Below are 25,379 nucleotides of genomic sequence, written 5' to 3'. Positions count from 1 at the left end.
AACATAACCCTTACGTCAATTGGATTGCAGGAACATTGTTCCTTGGATCAAAATTCTGTGTACATCATTGTTCTTTGGAAAAAGAACTATCTCCTCCTTTTGAAACACACCATCAAAGTACGACCAGTTCCAGGATGTTTTTACAGAATCCATGACTGCTTTTTTGCCCCCACATCGTCCAGAGGACTGCTGCATCGACTTACAACCTTATGCTCTGGTCCCCTTTAGCCATACGTTTATTTTGTCTCAGAGAAGGAAGCCCTGAAATTATGGGCCTCATTACAAGCCTGCCGGTCTGGAAACAAAGGTACCAGTAAGCTTGCTGGTACCATTGTTTCCGGACCGGTAAACTACAAGTTCTGCGAGCAGGTGCCTTTCAGCCCGCCAGGTCTGACCTGGCGGGCAGAATGGCACCCGCTCGCAGACCATGTCGGATGCTCCGGCACCATTCACGAATGGTGCTGGTGCAGCCGACCTCCCCATTCCCATTGAGTCCAATTGGACTCAAGGGGAATGGGGACTAATATTTTCCAGCGCCCAGGAATGGGCAATTACTGGGTCCCCCGGGGCTGTAATGCCCTAGTAATTGCCCATTCCCGGGCGCTGGAAAGAAAATGACAACTACCGCCAGACTCATAATGAGGCCCACCATCTGGATCTCAATTTGAAGAATGGACTTATTCGTCAGTCTAAATCGCCTGGAGGTGCTTCACTGTTCTTTGTGCCAAAAAAGGATACCTCTATGACTACTACTACGGATCACAATACAGGACAAGTACCTTCTACCTCTGATTTCTGACATCGTAGAGGCTCTTCGAGGTGCCTCTATATTTTCACAACTAGACCTACATGGGGCCTATCACCTCATCAGAATCCGGGATGGAGACAAATGGAAGACAGCTTTTAGAACACCTTTCGGCCATTTCAAATACTTAGTGATGCCCTCCGGCTTTTAGGAATGCGCTGGCCGTCTTCCAACGTTTCATGGATCGCATTTTTGCGGATATCCTTTTACTTCATCTCATCGTATATTCACATGACATTCTGTTTTTTTTCTCGCAACCCGGAGGATCACGTGCTTCACATCACTGATGTCTTGTCTCATCTTCGGGATCACCAATTGATAGCCAAACCTGAAAAGGGCCAATTCGATAGTGACACCATTTACTATCTAGGTTATGTGATTTCCCACTCTGGCATTTCAATGAATCCTTGGAAGTTTTCTGCAATAGTTTACTGGCCATCACCATCCCCAGTTTAACAAATACAGCAATTTCTTGGCTTAGCCAATTTTTACATTAAGTTCATCCCTTTGTTTCTCAGATTGTTTTGCCCATTACCCTTCTCCTAAAAAAGGATTTAACTTTTTCTAGGACTCCGGAGGCAGAACGTGCCTTCTCAAATTTAAAAGCCAGATTTACGCAATCTCCTGCATTATGCCAACCGTACACCATGTGACCATTTATTGTAGAAACTGATGTGTCAGATTTATGCTATAGGAGCAGCACTGAAACAACCTCAGGAAGACCTACGTGAACACCCAGTTGCCTATTTGTCTTGGACTCTTTCACTCAGTGAAAAGATCTACACTGTTCTAGAAAAGGAGTAGCTCGCCTTCCGACAGGCATGTCTAGATTGGGGTTATCTCCTCCTTGGCTCCAGGTCTACTGTGGACATTTGAACTGACTATAGAAATTGAAATGCCTTACAAAATATGGAATGCTCCAATACTAGACAAGCACGTTGGTCTTACTTTTTTGCTCAATTCCAGCTAACCTATATTCCTGGGAACACCAAAGTTGTAGTCTCGAAAGACTGACTTATTGGGGAGAAGCCTACACTACCAATGACCATTCTTCATGATAAAACCTTCATCGTCAATGTTCAACCTTTTTTATCTCAGGCTTTACAAAAGACTGCTGAAGTGCCCTTTTTTGGAAAAGGTGGGCCACTACTTTTTCGGCTTCAGTCAAAGATTGGATACCTTGTTTCGAGGATGCTGTCTTTTTGTTCCTACCGAAGATCTTCGTCGTCAAGTACTTTTTATGTGTCATGATTCGTTGGTGACCGGCCATAGAGTGGTCCGCTCAACCTTGCATACCATTCATTGTCATTTTTGGTGGCCTTTTTTGTCCTCTTCTGTTGATGCTTATGTCCGGTCTTCTTCAACAACCCAAACTACCTGAATACCCTTGCCAGACTATCTCAACTGACTTTATTGTAGATTTGCCACCTTCTCACGGATTTACCTCAATAATGGTCACTGTGGATTTATTCACAAGAATGGCACTTTTCTCCCTGTTGTCTAAGATTCCAACGGCCCCTGAAATGGCTTAGGACTTTCTCACAGACATCTTCAGACTTCATGGTCTACCTCAAACCATCATATCAGATCAGGGTTCTCAACATGTGTCTCGTTTCTGGTCTTCTCTTTGTCAATCTTTGAGAATCAAAAGAGTCCTCTCTTCAGGCTATCATCCCGAATCGAATGGGAGTAGGGAAAGGGTAAATCAAACACTCGACCAATATCTACATTGTTTTTCTTCTTCAGATCAGGATGAGTGGTCTACTCTGTTACCTGTTGCAGAGTTTTCCAACTCGACTCATTCCTCCCCTAAATACAGCCCCTTCTACTCCTCATTTGGTTTGCACCCAACAGTCTTTCCCACTTTACTTCCTGAACCTACAGGGATACCCTAAGTGGATATGTGGATTTCTGATCTGAAGAAAGTCCAGCAAGATTCTATATCCGATCTTCCCATTTCACAGTTAAGGATCAAGAGGTTTTCTGATTGTCATCGCTCCCCTGCTCCTCGCTATCTACTACATGACGAAGTCTGGCTTTCTTCACAGTTTTTGCCTAAACACCTGTGTCCATCTAAACTTGCCCCCAGATTTTACGTCCTTTGTGTATCATCAAAGTAATCAACCCTGTGGCTTATCGTCTTCTACTTCCTCCAACGTGGAAATGCCTACACCCCACGTTTCATGTCTCTTTATTGAAGCCTTATCTTCCTCTGGGGTCAGGAAGAAAGTTACTATCTCTACCTGTTGTATGAGATGACACCCAGGAATTTGAGGTTGCCCTGATCTGTGACTCATGTTATTGACGAGGATGACTACAGTATTTGGTCGACTGGGTTGGCTATGATCCATGCCATAGACCTTGGGAACCGGCGTCCAACGTTCATGCTCCTTTACTGGTTGAAAGATTTAATCGCCTTCATCCTCACAAACCTAGAGGGGATGTCCCTTTAAGGGGGCATGCTGTCATACCTCAGTTCTCGTGTACCTATTCCCGACACTATCGCCGCCTCGGAGGTCAATGGTCAATATGGCAACTTTGGAAGCACCCCCATGATCTGTTCCGCACGTTTTGCCACGCGTGACATCAACACGTTGTCATGTGACCATTCCGGAAGGAACTGCATTTCATCAACTCCGGAACCTTCGTCGAAGCTTTGCAACTATTATTATCCTAGCCTATTCTGTTGTCAGGCTAGTTCCTTCCTTGTCTATCCTACCTTCCTTGCCTAAATATCTCTTTTGTTGGATTTGCCTTCCCTTTCCTATTATCCTTACTCCGTCATTTCTCGTGCTATCCTTAAGTCATTGACTGCACTACTAGGTGCAAATCCACTTTGCATGGACTTCGATCATCATTCTGGACTTCTAACACCAGAGAGGTTTTTCCCCTTCAGGGGTTGCCTCTGTAATTTAGAGATTCGCTCTTACTTCCAGCGTTCCCATTTCTATAACATGGGGAAGCGGTGGCGACTAGAGAGGACCGTCCCTTCCTTCGGGACACGCTCTCCTCTCAGAGAAAATGATCTACAATACACGGAAGCCTTTGAAAGCTATTCCACAGTCACTGACTACAACTACCAAGCATCAGGTGAGCCTCGGCACTGACATTGTTACTGGAATGCCTATACCTCTCTTAGTGGAGATAAACTGTGAGGAGTATATGAAAATACTAAGAAGCAATACTGGAACTCTCAGATTTGTTCTAGTCAAGATAAAGAGTGGACAGTCAGTAAAGAGGAAGCCATTGAGTTGCTTAGAGAGACAGAGAAAAACTCATTAGGTGAAAGAAGGATATGCTTTTTTAGAAATAAACATGAGGAAAGCAAAAGAGAAAAAAGGGCAAATTAACTGAATGAGAAAGTAGAGACCTTAAAAATCCCTACATCGGAGCTGTACAATTTGATGAAAACAATTGGCAAGAACTGTAAGAAAACACCTTGTTGAACTGAACAGGTTAGTTTTGGACAGTGGACTGAACTTGGCTTGGACTCTCACTGATGGCTAATGAGCACCCTAGTTTAATTAGTGAAGGCTCCTAGCCTAGGCAAAGTTAGGAGATTTCACCTTTTTTGTTAATAAAATATCAGTGAGATGGGAAATCGGAGTGCGTGTCCTTCTTCTGACCCACAACACCTGGCAACCCAGGCAGCTGGAAGACCAGCTTCAGCTAGGAGTTAGGGGCCTGCAGAAGCACAGGACAGGGAAACGTTTCCATCCTACACTAAGAACTCAGTGTCAACGTATGCACGATGCCTGCCAGTGTACACCCCAACACCTAGGATTCAGTGGGGCGCACATTGCTCACAGATGCTAGGCACTTCTGCACCATCCGCTGCCACCCGACACTGTGTGGGGGTGTTTTCCTGCTTAGCCATAATGAAACATAGGTTTCTAACCTCTTACCAATTTTGAATGCACAGTTTAATGTATGGAGGTCAGTTTGAGTTAGTGGTTACTTGTAGAGTTTAAAGATGAATAATGCTACAATAGCTTTAGCCTGGAGAATGCTTTCATTGTCCCCAAGCATGTGTTCTCTGAGTTACACAGCAACCTGATCACCCCTGTGCCATCACATTCTAGCCTAGACACAACCAGGCTACTCGGAAACTGGGGTTTGTGAAGTGCACTTAACAGGGCTAGATCCCACAGGCTCCTCTACAGACTGTACTGCTTTGGGGTTGTCCTCTGGGAGACCCCCCACTGTGCTGCAGCATATAAGATGTTTGACAGGTGACATCACAAAGCTTGGGTTACACAGAGGTCACTGCAGTGACTCAGCCATGCAGACCTAATCATGAGCTGCACCGATCTAGAAGATGACGAGGAGCAGGAGACTTCTGGAGAATACGTCCCCTCACCATCCACGATTATTTATATTAAGCATGGAGGTGAGACCACATTCCTACAGCCTAACCTCACCCTTTTGTAGCATTTGCCATATACATGGCCAAAAGTCTCAATGCCACCCCATGGAGATGGGGAGGTGGACAGGCCTATGGGGAAACCGATGATGCCCCAACAAGACTACACCACGGATCTGTTGGGAAACACCCTATTTCCATGCAGGGCAGGATCCCTCCAGAGCTCTTGTCAGAAATGGCTCTTGAGAAGATACTGAGCGAATGTAGTCTAGTGAGGATGTTGCTGATCATGAAACCTGAAACTGGGGATTTAGTCCCAGCTTCGGCTCTTGCAGGTTCAAATTACATGGAGGACATGGCTCTTGAGAAGATGTTGAGCGAATGTAGTCTAGTGAGGATGTTGCTGATCATGAAACCTGGAACCGGGGTTTAGTCCCAGCTTCGGCTCTTGCAGGTTCAGGATACATGGAGGACATGGCTCTTGAAAAGATGTTGAGGGAATGTAGTCTAGTGAGGATGTTGCTGATCATGAAACCTGAAACCGGGGATTTAGTCCCAGCTTTGGCTCTTGCAGGTTCAGGATACATGGAGGACATGGCTCTTTAGCTCCCCTTGGTTTACCTCTTAGGAGCGATGGCTAAGCAGTCGATGGCAAGCTCTTTGGGGGGGAGTGAGGTGGACAAGGGTCTGATACAGGTACCACTTTGAATAGCTAGAATTCTCACACAGAGATATAGTTTATATACGTCATAGCTCTTGAAGATAAGGAGCTCTATTCTGTACAGATAGGGGCATAGTTGAATTTAGAAAAACCAGAGACTCACAGTGAAAGCTCAAAACCATACGTGCTAGGGTCCAGCCACAGGTAACAGCATGGTAGGGCTTACAAGGGATCAGTACTGTCAATATCGAATGGGTATGTGCGCTCGGGCAAATGCTGGACCAATGTCAGCTCAGCCGTAATGTAAAGTCATTAAGAGAAACAGCGTAGTAGCGTAGGCCAGTGGTGATTGGCTGAGCTGGCAATTATGCGGGTGCTGAGTATCAAACACAGACCCTGCCACCACGTCACTAAAAGGTTTTCATTATTTATTTGGAGCTTTTTAATGCACTAGACACGAGGGAGAAAGGAAATGTGAGGGTGAACAGAAAGGATGGAAAGGGAAAAGAAAATAGGGTCAGAAATGGTCATGTTCTGCAGGAATGTATTCCAGATCACCACAAAATGGGCACAATAGTTGGAAGGAAAGCTCAGACACACCCTCACTGGAGCAGACCCTGCAGCATGGAAGGAATGCAGGTTACCCAGGTCAAAGGGGGGCAGAGAGAGGAAATAGTGAGTGGGGAACAAGGAAAGAATGTCCTAACCCAGTCCCGGGGTCACAGAGGCCCAGAGAGAAAGACTGAATGAGCGAAAAGGGAAGATTACGGGAGCCTGAGTAATAGGATAAACCTGCAGAAGGGTCACAAAAAACCCCAAGAGCCGAGAGAACTACAAGAAGAGAGGGGTTAACAATACCCCAGACAAGTGAAGCATTGGGACAGAGAAACCCAAAGCCAGAGGGGCCCAATTAACCAAGCACCGAACAAATATCAAGGGAGCACAGAGACTCCCAGCCTCTGAATCGAGAGTTGAAATAAACGAATAGTAAAGGGGATCACCCATACCCCAGAGGTATAACAGAAAGAACAGGGTTGTGGAGAAGTGAGAAACCCAAACAGTATAATCCTCACAACAAGTCACAGGTTCCTGAGATCTAAGAGAACCAGATGGAAAGAGGAGCTTCCTGTATTCCAGAGAGATAACAGTGAAGGTATTGGGCCGGAGGAACCCAATCGAGCCGCAGGAACCAACACGCAAAGTAAAGTGGCAAGACATTGTGAGGGGGCCCCATGGGGGCACCCCGCAGAGAATAGGAAGAGTTAGATATATGAGGGAGACATTGGGACAGAGGAACCCAAAAGCTAAGAACAGATACAAGGGGAACACAGAGACACCCAAAACCAGACTTGTTTGCATTTAGTAAGCGCTTTGCATCAAAGTACACCAAAATATCCCTCCATCTTAACAACTAGAGGAACTTTGGTAAACTGCCAAGAACTATGAAATAAGGAGATCGGTTAAATTGCAGAATCCAGAGCCAGGAGACATTCCCAGAGCACTTGGGAAGTATTCTAGTATCCAACACTGAGTGCAGGGCCCTCAACCTAATTTTCTTTGATTTTGTCCAAGTAATAGGGCCAGTGTAGCAGATAGGTCTGAACGGGGGACTATTCTCCTTTTGACTATTAATGGGCACCTTCGTTTAGTTCGATAGGAAGGGAACACTCCCTTTAGCAATAGGGTTAGGAGGCATTTTACTTTTAAGTTGAATAAAGTTACTTGAAACGCATTTGCTCTGGTCTGAGTCCTTCTTCTGGCTTGCTACACCGTTCCCAGTGAAACAATCTTCTTCTAAAGATCTTTTCACTAAAAGGTCGCTTTGGAAAGACCGCTCTGTGACGGCCCGGTTCAGTCTTTCTAAAGCGAACTGCCACGCTCTGCCTCACACGAGTACGCGCAGGGTGTGACAGGCTCTGCGGGACCAGGAAGCGAGGGGCTAGGAGAACGGGTACGTGTGTGTGTACGTGTGTGCGTTGGTGTGTGTGTTGTATGTGGTTCTCAGTCAATTGGTCGAAAACATTTGGTCGACAGGACAACTGGTCGACACCATTTGGTCGAATGCCAAATGGTCGAATTTTTTTTTTTTTTTTTTTTACCCCTTTTTTGGTTTTTTTTGGGGGGGTCCCCCTCCCCAAGCCCCTTTTTTTTCTTTTTTATTTTTTTTCCCCACACGAAAACCCACAAAACACATATATATAAAAAAAAAAAATTAGACCATTTGGCATTCGACCAAATGGTGTCGACCAAATTGCAGTCGACCAGTTTGCTGTCGACCAATTGACTGGACACCGTTGTATGTATGTGTTTAGGTTTAGGTGGTGGGGGCTGGAATCCAGAGGGAGAGGGTGGGGGGCTGGGGAGAGGGGAGAACAATGGGGTGTTCGGTGGATGATGAAACCCCCCCCGAATATAAAAAAAAAGGGGGACACCGCATTTTAAAGGTCTCAGGAGAAAAATACATTCACAATGATGGTTTTCCGATCAAAAGAAAATCGGTCAAAGTAAATAAGCCTTTTTCTCTTGAGACCTTTCAAAAAAGGTAATTTCACGTAGAACCTTGCTACACTGCCTAGGTCTCATCCTTGCCACCTGGTGTTCTTATCTCAGCTTTCACCGCTTGGGATTTTACTCCCTAGACTTTTCTGGCCTCACTGCGTGTTGTTGTTGCTAGTTCCTCTGTGTGTCCTCTTCTCCTCCTGATCGTACCACCTCTGTGTCACTACGACTTGTCATATCTCCTCCTTCGCCTTGGGTCACACCACCGCCTCTTAACGTCTAATACTGCATCATGTAGTAAGTCAGATATAGGAGACGGACACAAGTACATGTTTAAACAGGATGCTTTATTTTTTAAATTAAAGAAAACATCAGCTAATCCCTAGCGCTAATATGAGTTTTCTGTTCTAAAAAAACCCGCTGCTTGTCAGTGTCCAACAAATAAACTCGGCCGCTATCAAACCTATGCTAACCTAACATCTGCCCTGCCACTACAAAAAGAAAGACAATCTAAATTTGGACTTAGATTAAGATTACTCTCCCCCTTTGTGAAATTGGTGGTGGTTGGTTTCATGACCGCCACTCAATAATCTTTTCCAGCTTTGGGACAGGTGGTTCCAATATTCAAACAAAAAGTGTCTCTCAATGTCCTTTTAGCAAAACCATTCTTTTATCAGGTTGTCTAGAGAGTTTCTGGTTTATTTCCTTCTCAGGGATTTATTAAACGTAACAATTCCTCTGATTTGTATCGGTCAATGTTCACAAAACAGCTTCCCTCTTATTCCTGCTCGGATAGTTCTATATCCAGCCCCGGGTAGGCTACGGATTTGCTTATGTGACAAATTGAAGGACTTTGTCCCTTCTACCCGTTGGGGAGCTCTTTTCTGTGAGGCTAGGGAAGTGAACCCGTTCTGCAATACCCTCCCTAGGGGTAGAGGCACGTGGAACACACTGGGACGGACTCCCCTTTTGGAGACAAGGACTCCCGTTCCCATGAGGAGCCCCCTCAAGTCGTACATACTATGGTCTACATGGGGTGTTTTACAATACCAGACCCTGTGAAATATCAAGACTGGGACAAAGAAACTACAATTACAGATCCTGTGGAATATCAAGACTGGGACAAAGAAACTACTATAACATATCCAGTGAAATACCAAGACTGGGACGAAGAAACTACAATAACAGATCCTGTGGAATATCAGACTGGGACAAAGAAACTACAATAACAGATCCTGTGGAATATCAAGACTGGGACGAAGAAACTACAATAACAGATCCTGTGGAATATCAAGACTGGGACGAAGAAACTACAATAACAGATCCTGTGGAATATCAAGACTGGGATGAAGAAACTACATTAACAGATCCTGTGGAATATCAAGACTGGGACGAAGACACTACAATAACAGATCCTGTGGAATATCAAGACTGGGACAAAGAAACTACAATAACAAATCCTTAGCATATCAGGACTGGGACAAAGAAACTACAATAACAGATCCTGTGGAATATGAAGACTGGGACAAAGAAACTACAATAACAGATCCTGTGGAATACCAAGACTGGGACGAAGAAACTACATTAACAGATCCTGTGGAATATCAAGACTGGGATGAAGAAACTACAATAACAGATCCTGTGGAATATCAAGACAGGGACACAGAAACTACATGAACAGATCCTGTGGAATATCAATACTGAGACAAACAAATCCCTACTGTGACAGAGAGGCAACCCTGGAATCCTGCAAGTTTCAAATTAATTTTGCTTTTCAGTTTGGGACGGCAGAGCCACGGCGAGCCCAAGAGGGAGGGCTGGAGCCCAGCAGAAGGTTAATTTATGTTATCCAAATTTGTATAGCGCCCTTCCACCCAAGGGCACCTTGGTGCTAGGATACTCAGAACAGAACTGGAAGCAACATTTTGTCACCTAAAATAGAAGTGTTTTTAATGGCTGCCTAAATTCAAAGTTGTTCTGGGTTTGTCTGGGGGCAAGGCATTCCACAATTTGCCAGAAGCGATTGAGAAAGCATGACCAGCAACCCTAGCTAAACTACATGTAGGAACTGTAACCATATATGCGTTACTAGAGCGAAGACGACACCTCGGAAGAAAAGGAGCAAACTTGTCTCGTAAATGTTCCGCCCCCAAGCGATAGTAAGCCTGATGGACCAAGCAGAGGGACTTGAACTCAATCCTCTTAGCAACTGGGAGCCAGTGAAGTGACCGAAGTACAGGAGTGATGTGGGATCTGTAGGCAGTATTGGTGGCAACCCGGCCAGCCAGATTCTGCAATAGCTGCAACCATTGAATGAGACCAATGGGCGAGCTAAAAATAAGGCGCAACAATAATCGATGTGGCTCCAGACTAGAGAAGCAACTACCAATTGCTGCAGATGACTAGGCAAGAAAGGTAACACCTTGCAGAAAATTAGGTTAAAATGACACGTTTTACAGACAGCACTGACCTGGGAGGCCATAGAAAGGGACGCTGACAGGTTAACACCCAGATTCTTAACCACCTTCACCAGAATAGGAAGATCACCTAAAGCAAGTGACCAGAAAAGAGGAGTCCATAGAGTGGGAGCAGGAGGAGGACCTACCACCAGAACCTCTGTCTTGTCCCCATTGATCTTGAGCCAATTGCTGTTCATCCATCCATACGGCCACCAAGCACTCATACAGACACAGCGACAGCTCTGCTTGTTTAAAATATAGACGAACCATAAGCTGAGTGGTGTTGGCTTAGGAATAGCATCAGAGCCCGTAGGAATGGATGAGTTAAGAAGCATAGGGGACAAGGCAGAGCCTTGAGAGACACCACAGGAAAGCCCACAAGAAGTAGAAAAGGAGGGATTCCGGCGGCAACCAATGGTGCTAAAAGCGCCATGGTTACCGCCTGGGTCGTAATGAGGCCCCAGGAATCTCTCTGTGCCCAGCCCGTACGAAAACCCGACTGAAAGGAGTCAAGTAAGCCTGAAGATTGAGAAAAGAAGAGGGGATACCAAATCATCCAAAGGTTTCATTAGGAAGTGAAGAATAGAGATGGGACAGAAATGTGCCAAAATAGAGGGGTCCAGTGAGGGCTTCTTAAGAAGGGGAATAACAGTGGCCTGTTTAAGCTCAGCCGGAATAAAGCCAGATTAACAAGACAAGTTGACTGCTGCGATACCTAGGTCACTATGTTAGGCATTGAATCTTTAAGTATATCCAAAGGGATGGGGTGTGTGGGAGCAGCGGATTTAAGTGGTTTTATAGCATTTAATACGATCTCGGGGGAAAATATAGGGAATTGAGACCATGTCTGCTTCTTTGATCTGAACCGCATTTGCAACATTCTGACTCACTAAGAGAATGTTGTTAGGTATATTTACAATTTTGGTGAGAAAAAAAATCAGAAAGTGGGTTACAGAGTGTTTGAGTAGGCACCACTCCAGGAGAACATTGGGTTGTAGAATAAAGTAACGTAACCACTGCAAATAGTTCTTTGGACTGGTGCAGAGCCGTCTAAACCTTGTTAGTGAGAACGGCCTCCTGTTTTGCGTCACGAATATCGACATGATATTGTTCAGTAAGGTGACAAGAAGCCAACTTCTCAGTAGACCCATAAGAAAGACGCCACTTACGTTTGGCTTGTCCCAAAGCAAGGTGTGCTGCTTTAAGCTCATCAGAGAACCATTGCTCGGAAGGCCGTCTGAGAGGGCTACCAAGCTTAAGTGGGGCATCTTGATCAGCTATGTGACTAAACACCTGAGATAGGAAAGGGAGATCCACCTTTGGGACGCTATTGCATCTGTCATGAATCATAGACCCAACTGCACTCTAGAGAGCGACCATTTCACATCATAACAGCTGGAGCGTAGGGTTTGAGTGATGGCACCAGGAACTGAATCAGAAAAGCCACTATCCAGAGATCAGACCATAGGACTTGCTTAACAGAGGAAATAGAAATTCATGAGTCAGATGAGAAAATAAGATCCCAAATATTCCCCGAAGCATGAGTTGACTCATGAGCACACTGATTTAAACCAAGATCCGACATTGATTAAAAACATGGAGCTACTGCAGGAGCATGAGTGAGATTAAGGGGCCCTTCAAGACCTTCCGCAAAGCTCTTAAAACCTGGTTGTTCAACTAATCTGCCTATGTAAACCACACTGTAACCTGTTTGATATTCTCGAATGTTGTCTGCCTCGCCTTTGGGCCCATGTAACTTGTTCCACAGCGCCCTGATGCCTGAGGGTTTCTGCGTGATTTACAAAGGAAATAAATAAATAACATTACAAAAATTAAACGTGGTTTTAAAATCACCTAGCACTACTTGTTTAGTGAATTTAACTTGGAGTGATGCCACAAGATCTAAAAATGAGTTCAGAAAATCAGAATCTGTGCCTGGAGGACGATAACCAATGAGGAAATGTGCTGATAAGTTGGCACACACGTCGAAACGTACAATTTTCATGTTGTGAGCCTGGGGAAGGGTTGAGAATAAAACATGGGTTTTCAAAAAAACACTCCCCCCATCCCTCCGGGTGGTCCGAGACCCGATCTAGATGGATAATATCATATTCATCAGAGAGCACCTGCACCAACACGGAGCAGATGTTTCTGTGAGCCATGTTTCAGTTAGGCACAGAACATCAGGGCTATGCTCACAAAGAAACTCGTGGATTGACGCTGCATGAGCAACCAAAGAAGGTGATAGCACGACCCCGAAAGGCATCACGTGGTGGACAGCAGGTCCGTGGAACGTTGCAGATACCACCGGCACTAGAAGGCTACAAAGCGTCCGGTCGTGCAATGGAGGACCAGGACACCATGAAGAGCCAGACAACCATACGGAGAGCGACGCTGGAGAAATAATCACGTACATCCAGAAAAGAGCCTAGAGAAAGCAGGCCTCTGAAGCACATATCAACTAAAGAGCAACAAAGCGCAGTGAGCTTTCAAAGATATGCACAGACAAGAAAGGAGAACTTCTGAAACCTAAGAGAGATATTTCAAGAGAAGGGAAAGACCAATAATCCAATTAATCCAAGAGGTCACCCGAGACTGTTTGTGGATTACTTACTAGAAGACGAGCACCATAGGTTTTTTAAATTTATTTGTATTAATTTTCAAAATTATAACATACCGTGTCTCGTCGTTACACGCATTTGCACCATGATCTGTCACCTTAATAAGACAACAATGAAAGCAGAAACCCGTATGCAAGTGTTTGATCTTATGGGCAAAGTTATGTTGTATCAGAGTGGTCGCGTGAATGGTGAGACACTTTTCCGAAGGTCTTCGATCCGAATCCTTGTTAACCAGCGAATAATGGAACTTAGTAATTATTGAACAATTGAATACTTTGCTATGGAGTGGTCATGTGTAATCAAAGCACGTTTTTGAAAGTCCCTTATGAAGATTATAAAGAAATGAAGCTTTAAAATTCAAATAAACCCACTGTGTGCCAAGCTTAAAGGTGAATGAAATTTTAAAGGCAAGCAAAGTTCAGATTTGTTGAATTTAAAAATCAATAAGACTTTGAACCCAAGAAACCAAAACAGATTGAACCTTAAAGTCAATAGAATCTTACACAAGTCAAGTGAATCCAATGTATATTGGACACCAAAGTGAATGGAACTTTGGAGAGGAATGTTAACAAGTGAACCAAAATGAACTAAAACATACAGCCAAGACACTTTTTTGTATAAAGACTGACCATATGCAGAGGGCGCAAGTGGGGCGCAGAACTTTGAGTAAACTGAGAAACACCATTATATCAATACATCATTGGAAGTGCATCTTGGGGAAAGGAACCCTGAGGTTTGAACTTTGAACTACTAATTGAGTTGAGGACGGAATCTCAATATATTTGGTGTTTTGAACTGTGTTGTGAAACTTGGGGAAGGGAACCCTGAGTACGGCTTAATTCTATATCATCCTGAACTGTGTTTTGAAACTTCGAGAAGGGAACCCAGAGTACTGCTTAATTCTATATCATCCTGAACTCAAGGCAATCCTGAGACTTTTGTTGGAACTGCCTTATACTTGGGGACGGGAGCTGAAAGAAAGCTGTGAGCTGGCCATTGCTCTGAGCTTTATGTTCAACACTGTTTTGTTTGTCGCTGACATCCCTGCACATTGTATAGATTAGTTGTTAGGGCAAGTATAGCTTTTGGACACAGACAGATTCCTAAATTGAACTCATGGACTTTGATTTTCCTTAGTTTTGGTTTGGTAGGGAAATCCCACCACAGCATAGCACAAGATAGGCCCTCTTCTATCCTGACTTTTAGGTTAATAAAGTTTATTATTAATTCAGAATCTGTTGCCAGTGACTTACTCAAACATGCCTTCACATAGCGCACAAGTAAGTACAAACACCCATACTCCCCTCCTCCCCCCAGCTCTAGGCCCCCCCTGCCCCTCTTCAATTCCATGTTTACCAACTACTTCATCTGTTTTTATGTCTTCTCTCCACCTTACTCCCTCGACTGTTGCTCTCCCTCCAGGCTTAGTGAGCCTAGTGGGTCTTATTTTCCTTTTCACCCTAGTATACATTGTCCAGACTTGTGACAAGCACCTTAGTTTATACATTTTTGTATTTTAGTATTTTATTGTTATATGGCAAATTAGCCTTTAGCACAGCATATAAATCAACATTTGTAAGATATAGCTCAAAAAATCATACAATATAATAATCATTTAACAGTTCAATTGTAGTTAATAAACTCCAAAAGATAAAACAATCATTACAAATAAAAAAAAAATCCACAGCTCCATTATACATCAAGATTAAAAACACATACAAAACACATACTGCCTCATCATGAGTTTGGCGGTAACCCTTAAATGCGGAGGTAACACTATTACCGCCGCATTTAAGGGTCCGCCAAATCACGGGTTTGGCAGGATTTATACCTAGCTGAGTGTAAATCTACTCCGAATTTGCCAATTTTCAGCACTATTACTGCACGCTAATACCGCTGACGGTAGTAGCGCTGACAATTCCCCATTGGCCCCAATGGGGAATTCCCGGTTGGGCCCAATGGGGAATTACCGTTCCGCCAAACCCATGATCCGCGCTAATAGCACCGGGGAGTTTGGCGTTAATGCTAATAGCCCCAGCGGTATCTCAGTGGTATTACCGCCAGGATACCGCCCAACTCATGATGAGGCTCATAGTTCCTCACAATTGATATTTCATACAGTTGTACAGTCAAGTAGCTCCAGGTTTTTAATAAAAGCGACCACTGCCAACATCATTGAAGAAGTCCGACCAGCCAGACAGTCATTCCAAAAACAGTTTTAATTTGTAAAATAGGTAGGGATCACCCAGAGTGACAGGGAAAGAAGCTTGATCTTTTTACTTTAATGAAGGATTAGACAACATGTCCTCAACGAGTCTGTGTCCTTATTCTGACTCGCCACACTTAGCACAACTTTGGTTCTTGCATTGGTTGTGATTACTATCGCCCCCTTCTGAGGTCTTCTGATTCCTGGCCATGTGTGGGCTACGGGCCTGCTTCACCCTGCTTGTGTTGTAGTTTCTTGCATCCCCTTCTTGGGTCCTCAGTTTATCAGCCTGGCATGGGCTATAGACTTGCTCAGCCCTGGCTTCATTGAGATTTATCTCACCCACCTCCTGGGGTCTTCTGGTGATCAGACCATACATGCCTGCTCAGACCTGCTTTCATTATGATTTGTTTCACCCCCTCTTGGGATCTGCCGTTTATATGCCCAGCACGGGCTATGGGATTGCTCAGCCCAGGCTATGTACATTTTTGCTTACCCCCATCTGGGGTCCTCACTTTATGAGCTTAGTGTGGTATACAGTCCTTTCATTCAGTTTCTTTCACCCCCGCCTGGCGTCTTTCATTATCAGCCTGGTGTGGGCTATGGGGATGCTCAGCCATGGTTTTGTTGCGGTTTTCTCATCCCTCCTGGTGGGTTCTGGTTATCACCCTGGCGTGGTCTACTGTCCTACTCATCCCTGCCTTCTTTGTGGTTTCTTTTACCCAATCCTGGGGTCTGTGTTTATAAACCTGCCGTGGTCTACTGTGTGGCCTCACCGGCCTCCACCCGCCACTCGTGTAACGTTGCGTACCTTCTTTCCAGCGGCAGTGCTCAGCTGCGGAGGTGGTCTCTCTGGCCCAGGTGCTTACTGGCTGTTGACTGAGTGGTTAGCTTCTTCACTCATGTTCTTCGCATCAGCAGCAGAGGCACTGTGCGCTGGTACGTCTTGGGTTGCTTAATGGTGCTTCCTCTTTCAGTGGTACCAGTCTCGTCAGGACTTCTGCCTTCGTCCAAGTGGCAGCATTCAGCGGGTTGCCTATGGTTTCCACCCACCACTCCAACTGCCTGGCTTTTCAGTTCTGCTCCTCCTCCGAGGAAGAGCCTCTTTCCTCTGCGCTGCGGCGCAAGCCAGTGTTTCTCACTATCCAGCCGACTGTCCCCTGTTCGTTTGCCCACCAGGTGTGTTCAGGACCCTCTCTGGAATGGAGGGGAAGATTCCATTGGCCCTGAGCTTCACAAAGAGGAGGTAACACATACCAGTATGAGGTTGAAGAAGTAAGGCTCGGACATAATGGTGGCATGTTTTTGGGCAGAAATTTTTATTTTATGAAAAAGGATTAGAGAAAGGCCTCTCTGTCCCTGAAACTAAGAGAGATTGGCCTGCCTCTAAGAAAACATAGGAAATTGTCAGTATGTCCAAAACTATAAAGTCTGTCACGGTCCTGTCTCATAAATCCTACCTCTGTCCCTAACACTAATAACTTAAACCAACTGAGCAAGGATGATCTATTCCCAAAGTAAAGTGTTCATTGTAGATCCAACTAACAGAACAGAAAGGTTCCCAGTCTCTTGGGTAATCAAAAGTGATCAAAATAAAGAAATGTTTAAAACTGTAGGACTCCAAGGTTAGGGTCGTAGTACTTTCCCCTAGATTCCTACTTGTAATGTTTCTCTCCTTCTGGGGCATCTCGGGCCTGTATTTTCTTATACAGTGGTTAGTAGGCAGTTCACATGCATACGCTTCCTTTATTTCTACTATTTATCCCACCAACTTGTCACACACCTTTTTCCAAGCATGGGATCCGTTTCACTATATATTTTTTTATTATTTTGGGTGTGGGTTCCAGACTCACACTATTCAGGATGGCTTGGCTTACTCCCCGGCCAAGCAATTTTCCACTCGTGGACTGTCCCTCTTTTAGGTGCTAGTCCCAGACTCGCAATATTTATAACTGCTTGGTTCAGTCATCTACCAAGCAGTGATCCTTTCATGAACCCCTCATTTGGGTGCGGGTCCCAGACTCACAGTATTCAAACCGGATTGGTATACTCTCCAGCCAAGTCCCTCTTTGGGTGCGAGTCCCAGACTCATAATATTTGAATGTTGCTTTGTTTCTGTTTCGCACATGGTTGTGGGTCCCGAACACGCACTTTGTTCCCAGGGTCCCAGACCCTCTTGTTCCAGCTTCCGCCTTCACCCCCTCACTCCCCTGGACCTCAAGCACCTCTTGGGTAACCCACGTACCTGTTTGCTTCTTCCTGGCAGGTACCAGCGTATCCCAAGCGGCTGCTGCATCTCTTGAGGCTCCGATAGTGTTCAGGACTCTGTCGTGGTCTGCAGCGGTGCTGTGGATGCCTGCATCTCCCCAGCGGCACGTCCTCTCTCATGGATGCTTTGCCGGTGCTCTGGATGTCCAGAGGTTCTTCTCGACAGCAGCCCGAGCAGTCCTTGCTTCCTGTACCGCTTTTGGGTTCTCCTCCTACGCTCGCCTGCCTGCTGCATGGCTCACTGGATTCCTCCTTGGAGGGCAGGTTTCTCCCCGCATCTCAGCTGTGATGAGTTTAAACTTCTGCACTGGAAAATCGATTTGCTTTGGGCCAATAACATTTGCTAGGAAGCTAGAGCGCTCACTCTGCTTCTCCAGACTGATCCTTGGCCATCTTCTTCTCAGTACACAAAATAAAGTCAGAGATAGCATATTTTACATTCTCTAATGTTTCAGTCTCAAGAAGTGAATTAAGTTTCACAATACTTGAAATAGAGCCACATGCAGCATGGTTTATATTTTCTTATGTTTTAATCATGTCAAGTATATTTGGTGGTCTAGCTGGACAATAGCAAACATTGGTCCAATCAAAAGAAGGGGAATGAGGATTAAACATTGGGGAAGGGTTTAGGTGTACGGACGCAGGAGAATACTGCATGCTCTGAGCATGGTCGGCTGAGCATGATCGTCCCCAATCCCATAAAGGGGTTCCCCACCAATGTGATCCTCTCTCGGTGCACCACCCCCAGGGGGATTATTGTACTGTGGACACACTGCCGTGGCCCCATGAGAAAGGTCTTACCCTGAGGGGGAAGGGATGACATCCTCTGATTCGTCGCACAGGGCAGAAACCATGCCATTCACCTTCACGGGGCCCTATACCTAATAACCCTGTTCAGTTCCCATCTAACCCATAAATGCTTGGGACTTTGCAGTCAGGGAAGGAAAAAGGGAATCCTTACTTGGGCATTCCTTGTCCCCAGCGCGGTGACGGTGGTCACCCCAAGTGGGTTCCCACTTGTCCTGTGCAAAAGGGAGGGTATTGCATAGCAGGCTCACCTCTCTAGTTCCAAAGTGGGGGGATTCCCATTGCAGACAAGGGGTACATTTCCTGGATTCATCACAGTCCGGATGTTATACCCTCCTGCTGTATACGTGTCTGTGCATGGGATGCCCTGATAGACCCACAGCAGCCATGAACCCGGGATCCGACAGTCTCAGCCTCCCTGTACTAGAGCTGGGGTTACAGGCCCACGCCACTGCGCCCTCCTGTAACCATCCTCAATCTGATGTCATCCGCTCTTCTATTATTCCCTTGACCCTCACCACCTCCTGCTGCTCTTACACTCTGATATTACCACCTCTTCCTTGTTTGCCACCGTCTCCTGCCCAATCCTTTCCCCTGTCCTGAGCACCTCCTCCTGTCCTCTCTCACCACGACTTTCTGGCCCCTCCCCTCCTTTAGTCCTCTCCCATTCCCTCCTGTTATCACCTCCTCCTTGTGCCTCTTCACGCTGCCCATCATCTCCACTTGCTCTTCATCGCTGCCACTTTGTATGGAACCTTGGCCTTCATCTTCCAGCATGTGTTACTCTTTCTCTCACTCACGTTTCATTGGACCAGGCCTGGATGTTATCAGCACATTAATATTTCAAGTCTCTTTGTCTCGGATCATGGATGCAGGTTCCAGCATGCAGCAATCGTATTTCTCACATACCTCTTTTCTACTTACCTACCTCTGGAGCTATGGTCTTATTCTGTGGGTCTTCCCCTTTACTTGTCTCCACTTTGTGGGTTGTCTTGTCCTCTCTGTGCCTCCCTCCTGTTCTCTCTCATCTGCACCTCTCTCCTTACGGCTCCTGGTGTGCTTCCTTGATAGCACAGGACTTTCTGATCTTCTCTGAGCTCCACTCCTCCACCTAATTACTGTGATCTCTGTGGTACTCTCCAGCCTGGACACCATTCACCTTTCTCAGTGTGATGTGGTTGGTGCCAGTCTCCTGCTTTACTGCGGTTGATTAACCATTTCCCCTTCGCTCTCCACTACTCTTTGCTGATCTGTATCAGAATTCTGTAGCAAGTGCAGTTGCTTCCTCTCCTGGCAAGGTTTGACGATGACTCTTGGGCCACACAGCTCTGAACCAGCATGGTGGTTTGCCTCCCTGGTTTCTTCTTTAAAGGAGCACAGCTCCAAGTGCCTCCATTTACATGGATCAACACTGATGAAATACTTAGGATGTCCCAATTCTACCCACAATGGTATGGTGATTTGTCATCATGGGGGCATGCTGTTTGGGTACATGCGCTGTTGTGCAATGTGGATGGAGGTAATTCTGTCACCCTGATCACCAATGTACAAATATGTATTGCATGGAGGGTTGTTAGGTTGACTTGTGCCTCTATTACCATTTAGTTGATCACAGGCTTTGCGACATGTGCTATTTCTTTTGTGGTATTATGTATGTGCCATAGAGCAATACCCTTAGTGTGACGATCCAAGGGAAATCGTCACCTCTTCCCATAGGTGAGCCACTCTCTTTGGGAATATGGGGGTGAGCCTGCTACTTTTAACATCACTTAGGGGACAGAGTAAGCGTGATTCCTCAGGCGGTGACTCCCTTTAGGAAGCAGAGACTCTGATAGGGGTATAACTCCCCATCCCTCCAACGCAATTACTAACACCTTTGTAGGATATCTAGGGGCTAGGTTTTACAATACCCCTATGCACTCTTAACTAGTGGCTGACTTTCCTTCTGACCTTGCTTGTGCCCAATCTCCTCTGAGGACTAAGGAGATACAAGAAACCATCCTCCAGGACGATGGGGCATCCAATCATGGAATACTGTCAGCAGGTGTAGCCGGGGAGAGAGGGAGAATGTAATTGTCGGTGGGTAGGACCGTGATGCGCACCAGGAAAATGCATCGAGGCACAGCTGACAGCTGGCTGGAGCAGCCGGAGCAGCTGCAAGAGCGAGGAAGGAGATCTTCGGAAGGCCGATGTGGAGAGCAATTGAACCGTCACGTAAGTGACTCTGCGGCGACCATGCTGTAAGTCCGAGGGAGGAGAGCCTCAGAAGGCAGACGCAGAGCCTAGCTGAAACATTGCGTAAGTGATTCTGCACTGACCGAGGAGCTGCAAGACCAAGGGAGAAGAGCTTTGGAAGGTCGACAAGGAGCACAGTTGAAAAGTCATGTTAGCAGCTCCACATAGACCCAAGAGCTGCAAGTCCAAGGGAGAAGGGCCTCCGAAGGCTGACGCGGAGCCCAGCTGAAACATTGCGTAAGTGATTCTGCACTGACCGAGGAGCTGCAAGACCAAGGGAGAAGAGCTTTGGAAGGTCGACAAGGAGCACAGTTGAAAAGTCATGTTAGCAGCTCCACATAGACCCAAGAGCTGCAAGTCCAAGGGAGAAGGGCCTCGGAAGGCTGACGCGGAGCCCAGCTGAAACATTGCGTAAGTGATTCTGCACTGACCGAGGAGCTGCAAGACCAAGGGAGAAGAGCTTTGGAAGGTCGACAAAGAGCACAGTTGAAAAGTCATGTTAGCAGCTCCACATAGACCCAAGAGCTGCAAGTCCAAGGGAGAAGGGCCTCGGAAGGCTGACGCGGAGCCCAGCTGAAACATTGCGTAAGTGATTCTGCACTGACCGAGGAGCTGCAAGACCAAGGGAGAAGAGCTTTGGAAGGCTGACGTGGAGCCCAGCGGAAAAAAGTTGCGTATGCGACTCCGCACCGACTGAAAAGCTGTGTGAACGAAGAAGAAGAGTCCTGGAAGGCAGATGTGGAGCGCAGCTGAAAGCAGCTCTGTAATGACAGGAGAGCTGATTAGACTCAACACCCCTCCCGAGGATCACCTCTCGAGACCGTTAGGTATGCAGTGGCTCAAGTGGAAAGGGAGGTGGGCGAAACAGAGGGAAAGAAGGAAGAGAATCCATTACATTCTCCCTCTCTCCCCGGCTACACCTGCTGACAGTATTCCATGATTGGATGCCCCATCGTCCTGGAGGATGGTTTTTGTATCTCCTTAGTCCACAGAGGAGATTGGGCACAAGCAAGGTCAGAAGGAAAGGATTGGGGGAAGTTTAAGAAAAACCCTGAGAAGGGGAGTGATAAGGGGAATACCCCCAGATGTCGCGAGGGTGGGGAAAAAGAGGGAGAAAACCCCCTGAGTGGGATAAGGTGGAGAAGCCCCAGAGTGGGGAGTGAGAAGGAGAAGGAGAAAAGCCCCAAAGTTCGGAGAGCTGGGAAAGAACCCATGAGAAAAACCCAGAGTGGGGAAGAAGTGAGAGAAAAAAAAACAGAGCGGGAGAAGGAGGAGCAGAAAAGAAACCAACAGTGGGAGAAGGCTAGGGGAGTGAGAAGGGGAAGAGCCCCAGAGTATTGTATGGGAGGCATGGTATCACAAATATCCCACTGAAACAAGAGATACAATTTCAAAACCTTTATTCAATTTTCAGGGTTTGGAAAAACTCCTTATTAGCCCTATAGCTATGATGGGAGTAGTCTCTACCACTAAATAATAAAGAAAATACAGTCCTAGTCAGTCTCTGTTAAATAAAAGATGACCTATACTAACAAAACCTAATGCCTGCCCCATCTCTTATACACAAAGTTTGCAAAGGGGGATATGTATGCAAAGGAAAATCAGCTTTATAACATAAAGAATCAATGTGGCTGAGTTGGATAGCATGGAGTAGGCAATCCCTGTAAACAGGATGACACACTCTGGCTCAGGTTCTCAAAATCTCAAAACAAAGGCAGTTCAAAACGTGGATCGAGGCCCGCTTGGCCTTCCACATTAAAATCACTTATTCCAGCTTTCAACAGTTCTTTCATAGTTCAACAAAGGTTGATGCAGGTCTCCCTCGGTCGGGCTCAGACCTCTCAAAGCAAAAAGTTCACATAGGCCTCCCTCGATCGGGCTTGGACTTTTCAACCCAAAATGTACCTGATTCGTTGTAGATCTCCCTCAGTCGGGCTCAGACCTCGCAATCACAGCAATTGCAGGGGTTCCCTTCCCAAAGCTTTATTCACATTTGTTAGGGGTACCCTTCCTCTAACTTATCACACTTCCAGTCTCCCTCAGTCAGGCTCGGACCTTTCACAAATGTCAAAGACTTTCGAATGAGCGAGGCTTTTACTATAGACCTCCGCAGGAGCACTTCGACTTTCTCTCCAGTTCAAACTCTCGTTTTATTTGCCCCAGTGTTTCTTGGTCTTGGTAGTTCAGTATCATGAGCACAAAAGTTCAAAGAAATCTTTCTCTTTAAGCATTCACCTTTTCACTTCCCATTTTGCCGGGGTTAATCATGACCATTAAGTATTTCAGAGTTTGTTCACTCTGCCACTTTATAACAAAACATTTCACATTTCGTGGAGACTTTCAAGTGGGATACCTCCTGTCGCCGGACCACTCCGCTACTCTGTATCACTGGCTTCACAGTTATCAGCCACTTCAAAGTTCATCACTGGTTAGCTTTCTTTTGTGTCTCATCAGCATGTGCACAACCTTCACTTGTGAGATACACTGTTGTGGCTTCAATCTTTCCTTGACACAAACCGGCCTTTCTTGTTTATCACTAACTCACTGGTTGTGTGCATTAGTTTCTTGTCTCTGCGGCTTTGATTCACGAGCCAAGGTTAATACCACAAGCTTGGCCTCGCCTCTTCAACTCTGCCTTTCACCCGGGAGGGTGGCTGGCGTCCTTGAAACAGAATGCAGGTTTCTTCTTGTCTGCGATTTGGCTTTCTCCACATCTCCTTCATGGCTTCCCGGAGGCACCGACCTCCTGCAGGGAACTTCAGGGTTTCTCTACCCTTTGCTATAGTCCCTCGATCGGTCATACTGCTCCAGTAGGTTCACCTTCACCCCAGAAGTGCTGCTCTTGCTCGTGTTCCACCTTGCTCAGAGTGTGTCTCTAAGTTCCGCCTTTTATCCGTGTGAGGAGAGCTAATGTGTATCAGGTGTATGCAACTAAAGTCAACCGCCTGATTTTGCCTGATCCGATTAGCACGACATGTCCAATGAGATATGTAAGGGTTATCCTCTTTACTCTCAGTCACCCTCTTCCTCGGCGCAGTGTTTGTGTAGAAAAGGAGGCGGGGTTGGACGTTGGAGGATCCTATAAAATAGGATGGGCGATCGGTACGGAAAAGTGGGGAATACCGCATCTCACCATCAGTTGCTGACTCCCTGAGGATCCCTCACCCAGGTGATCCTCTCGCACTGGTCAACCCTCAGGAAGTGGATCCAAAAGCGATGGCCATGTCCTGGCCACCTGGATGACAGGTCTCCGAGGACTAGAGGGTGGGACACCCTTTGGTTTCTCACATTGTATAGAAAGTGAGAAAGCCCTAGAGTGGCAAATGAGAAGGTGAAGGGCCCCAGAGTGGGGAGAGACTGAAAGAACCCCAAGGTGGGGAAGACTCAGGAAAAAATAACCTTAGTGGGAGAAGTGGGATCAAAACAGTGTGAAAAGTGGGAAAGGGGGGATCCCCAGAGTGGGGAAAAACTGAGAGAACCCCAGTGTGTGTAGGAAGAAAGACTGAAGGGATCCCTGAGGGGGGGGGAGAGAGATAGCGAGAGAGAGAGAGAGAGAGGGCGGGAGAGAGAGAGAGAGAGAGAGAGAGAGAGAGAGAGAGAGAAAGAATCCCATAGTGGGAGGTGACAGAGAGAGCAAAGGATTTGGACTGGAACAGCTGGATCTATGAGCAGAAGCCTTAAGTGAAAGGGAAATAGGGTTGGGGATCAGAAGCCAGCAGCCATCCTCTCCATGTAATAGCTACCCAAAGTCCCTCCTTGGCGCTTTGTTGCGTTGTTCTTTTCTTTTGCTGATAAGGAAGTAGTTATGTTAGATTAGGATTCCAGACAGAGAACTGTATTATATTTATTTAGACCTCCTGTTGAGCACCCATTTGGCTTTCTTCTTTCATAGAATAGTGACTGGATTTGTAGATTTATTGAAAGAGTATTTTGGACTTTGAAATAAAAATAAAGACTCTTGAACAAAGCCTCCTTGTCCGAGTCCTGATTCTGATCTACCACATAAGCTTCAGATAGTGTATATGGGGTCAGCGAAGAGAAAGGGATGGTGAGGAGATTTGCAGTGCACCCGATAGTTGCATTCTGGATCCTTTGTGATACTATCCTATTTGATTTAGTTCTGCTTTATTCCGTTTTTGGGAATGTTTGCAGAGGGGTCCCTAATGGATTCCTTCCTCCCACAGATTCCTCATCTCTGACAGATATCGCTCAGGAAATGTTTCCGCTGCCAGGGGCTGCAGCTCTGCATCAGCTTAGTGCTGTGCATCTACGCACCCCACGCCAGATATGAGGTATGAGGTCGGGTCCAGGGTATCCTGTGGTTTTTTATCGACGGTAATTACTTTGAAGTCATTTACTTTTAAATGACTTTTAAAAATATATATGTAGTTGTGGGTTAAGGGTAAAAAGTGGGCGGGGAGGGGTTTGGTGCAGGGATAGTAGTGAAGGGGAAGG

At 46.1% G+C, this 25,379-nt stretch overlaps 1 protein-coding gene across 1 annotated transcript in view; it reads left to right on the top strand.

The window, feature by feature from the left end:
• The first annotated feature begins 5,101 nt into the window (after positions 1–5,101).
• Positions 5,102–25,379, top strand: part of C5PHXorf65 (chromosome 5p CXorf65 homolog) — a 310,330-nt gene continuing 290,052 nt past the window's right edge. The window contains exon 1 of the mRNA XM_069612252.1: positions 5,102–5,195. Within this exon, the coding sequence (XP_069468353.1) occupies positions 5,102–5,195 (94 nt within the window). The remainder of the gene's footprint in view (positions 5,196–25,379) is intronic.

Source organism: Ambystoma mexicanum, chromosome 5p (genome assembly GCF_040938575.1).
Source record: "Ambystoma mexicanum isolate Mex_15411 chromosome 5p, UKY_AmexF1_1, whole genome shotgun sequence".
Classification (NCBI taxonomy): Eukaryota; Metazoa; Chordata; class Amphibia; order Caudata; family Ambystomatidae; genus Ambystoma; species Ambystoma mexicanum.
Note: the sequence above shows the minus strand (reverse complement) of the source record. Positions and strands in the feature narration are given on the sequence as shown.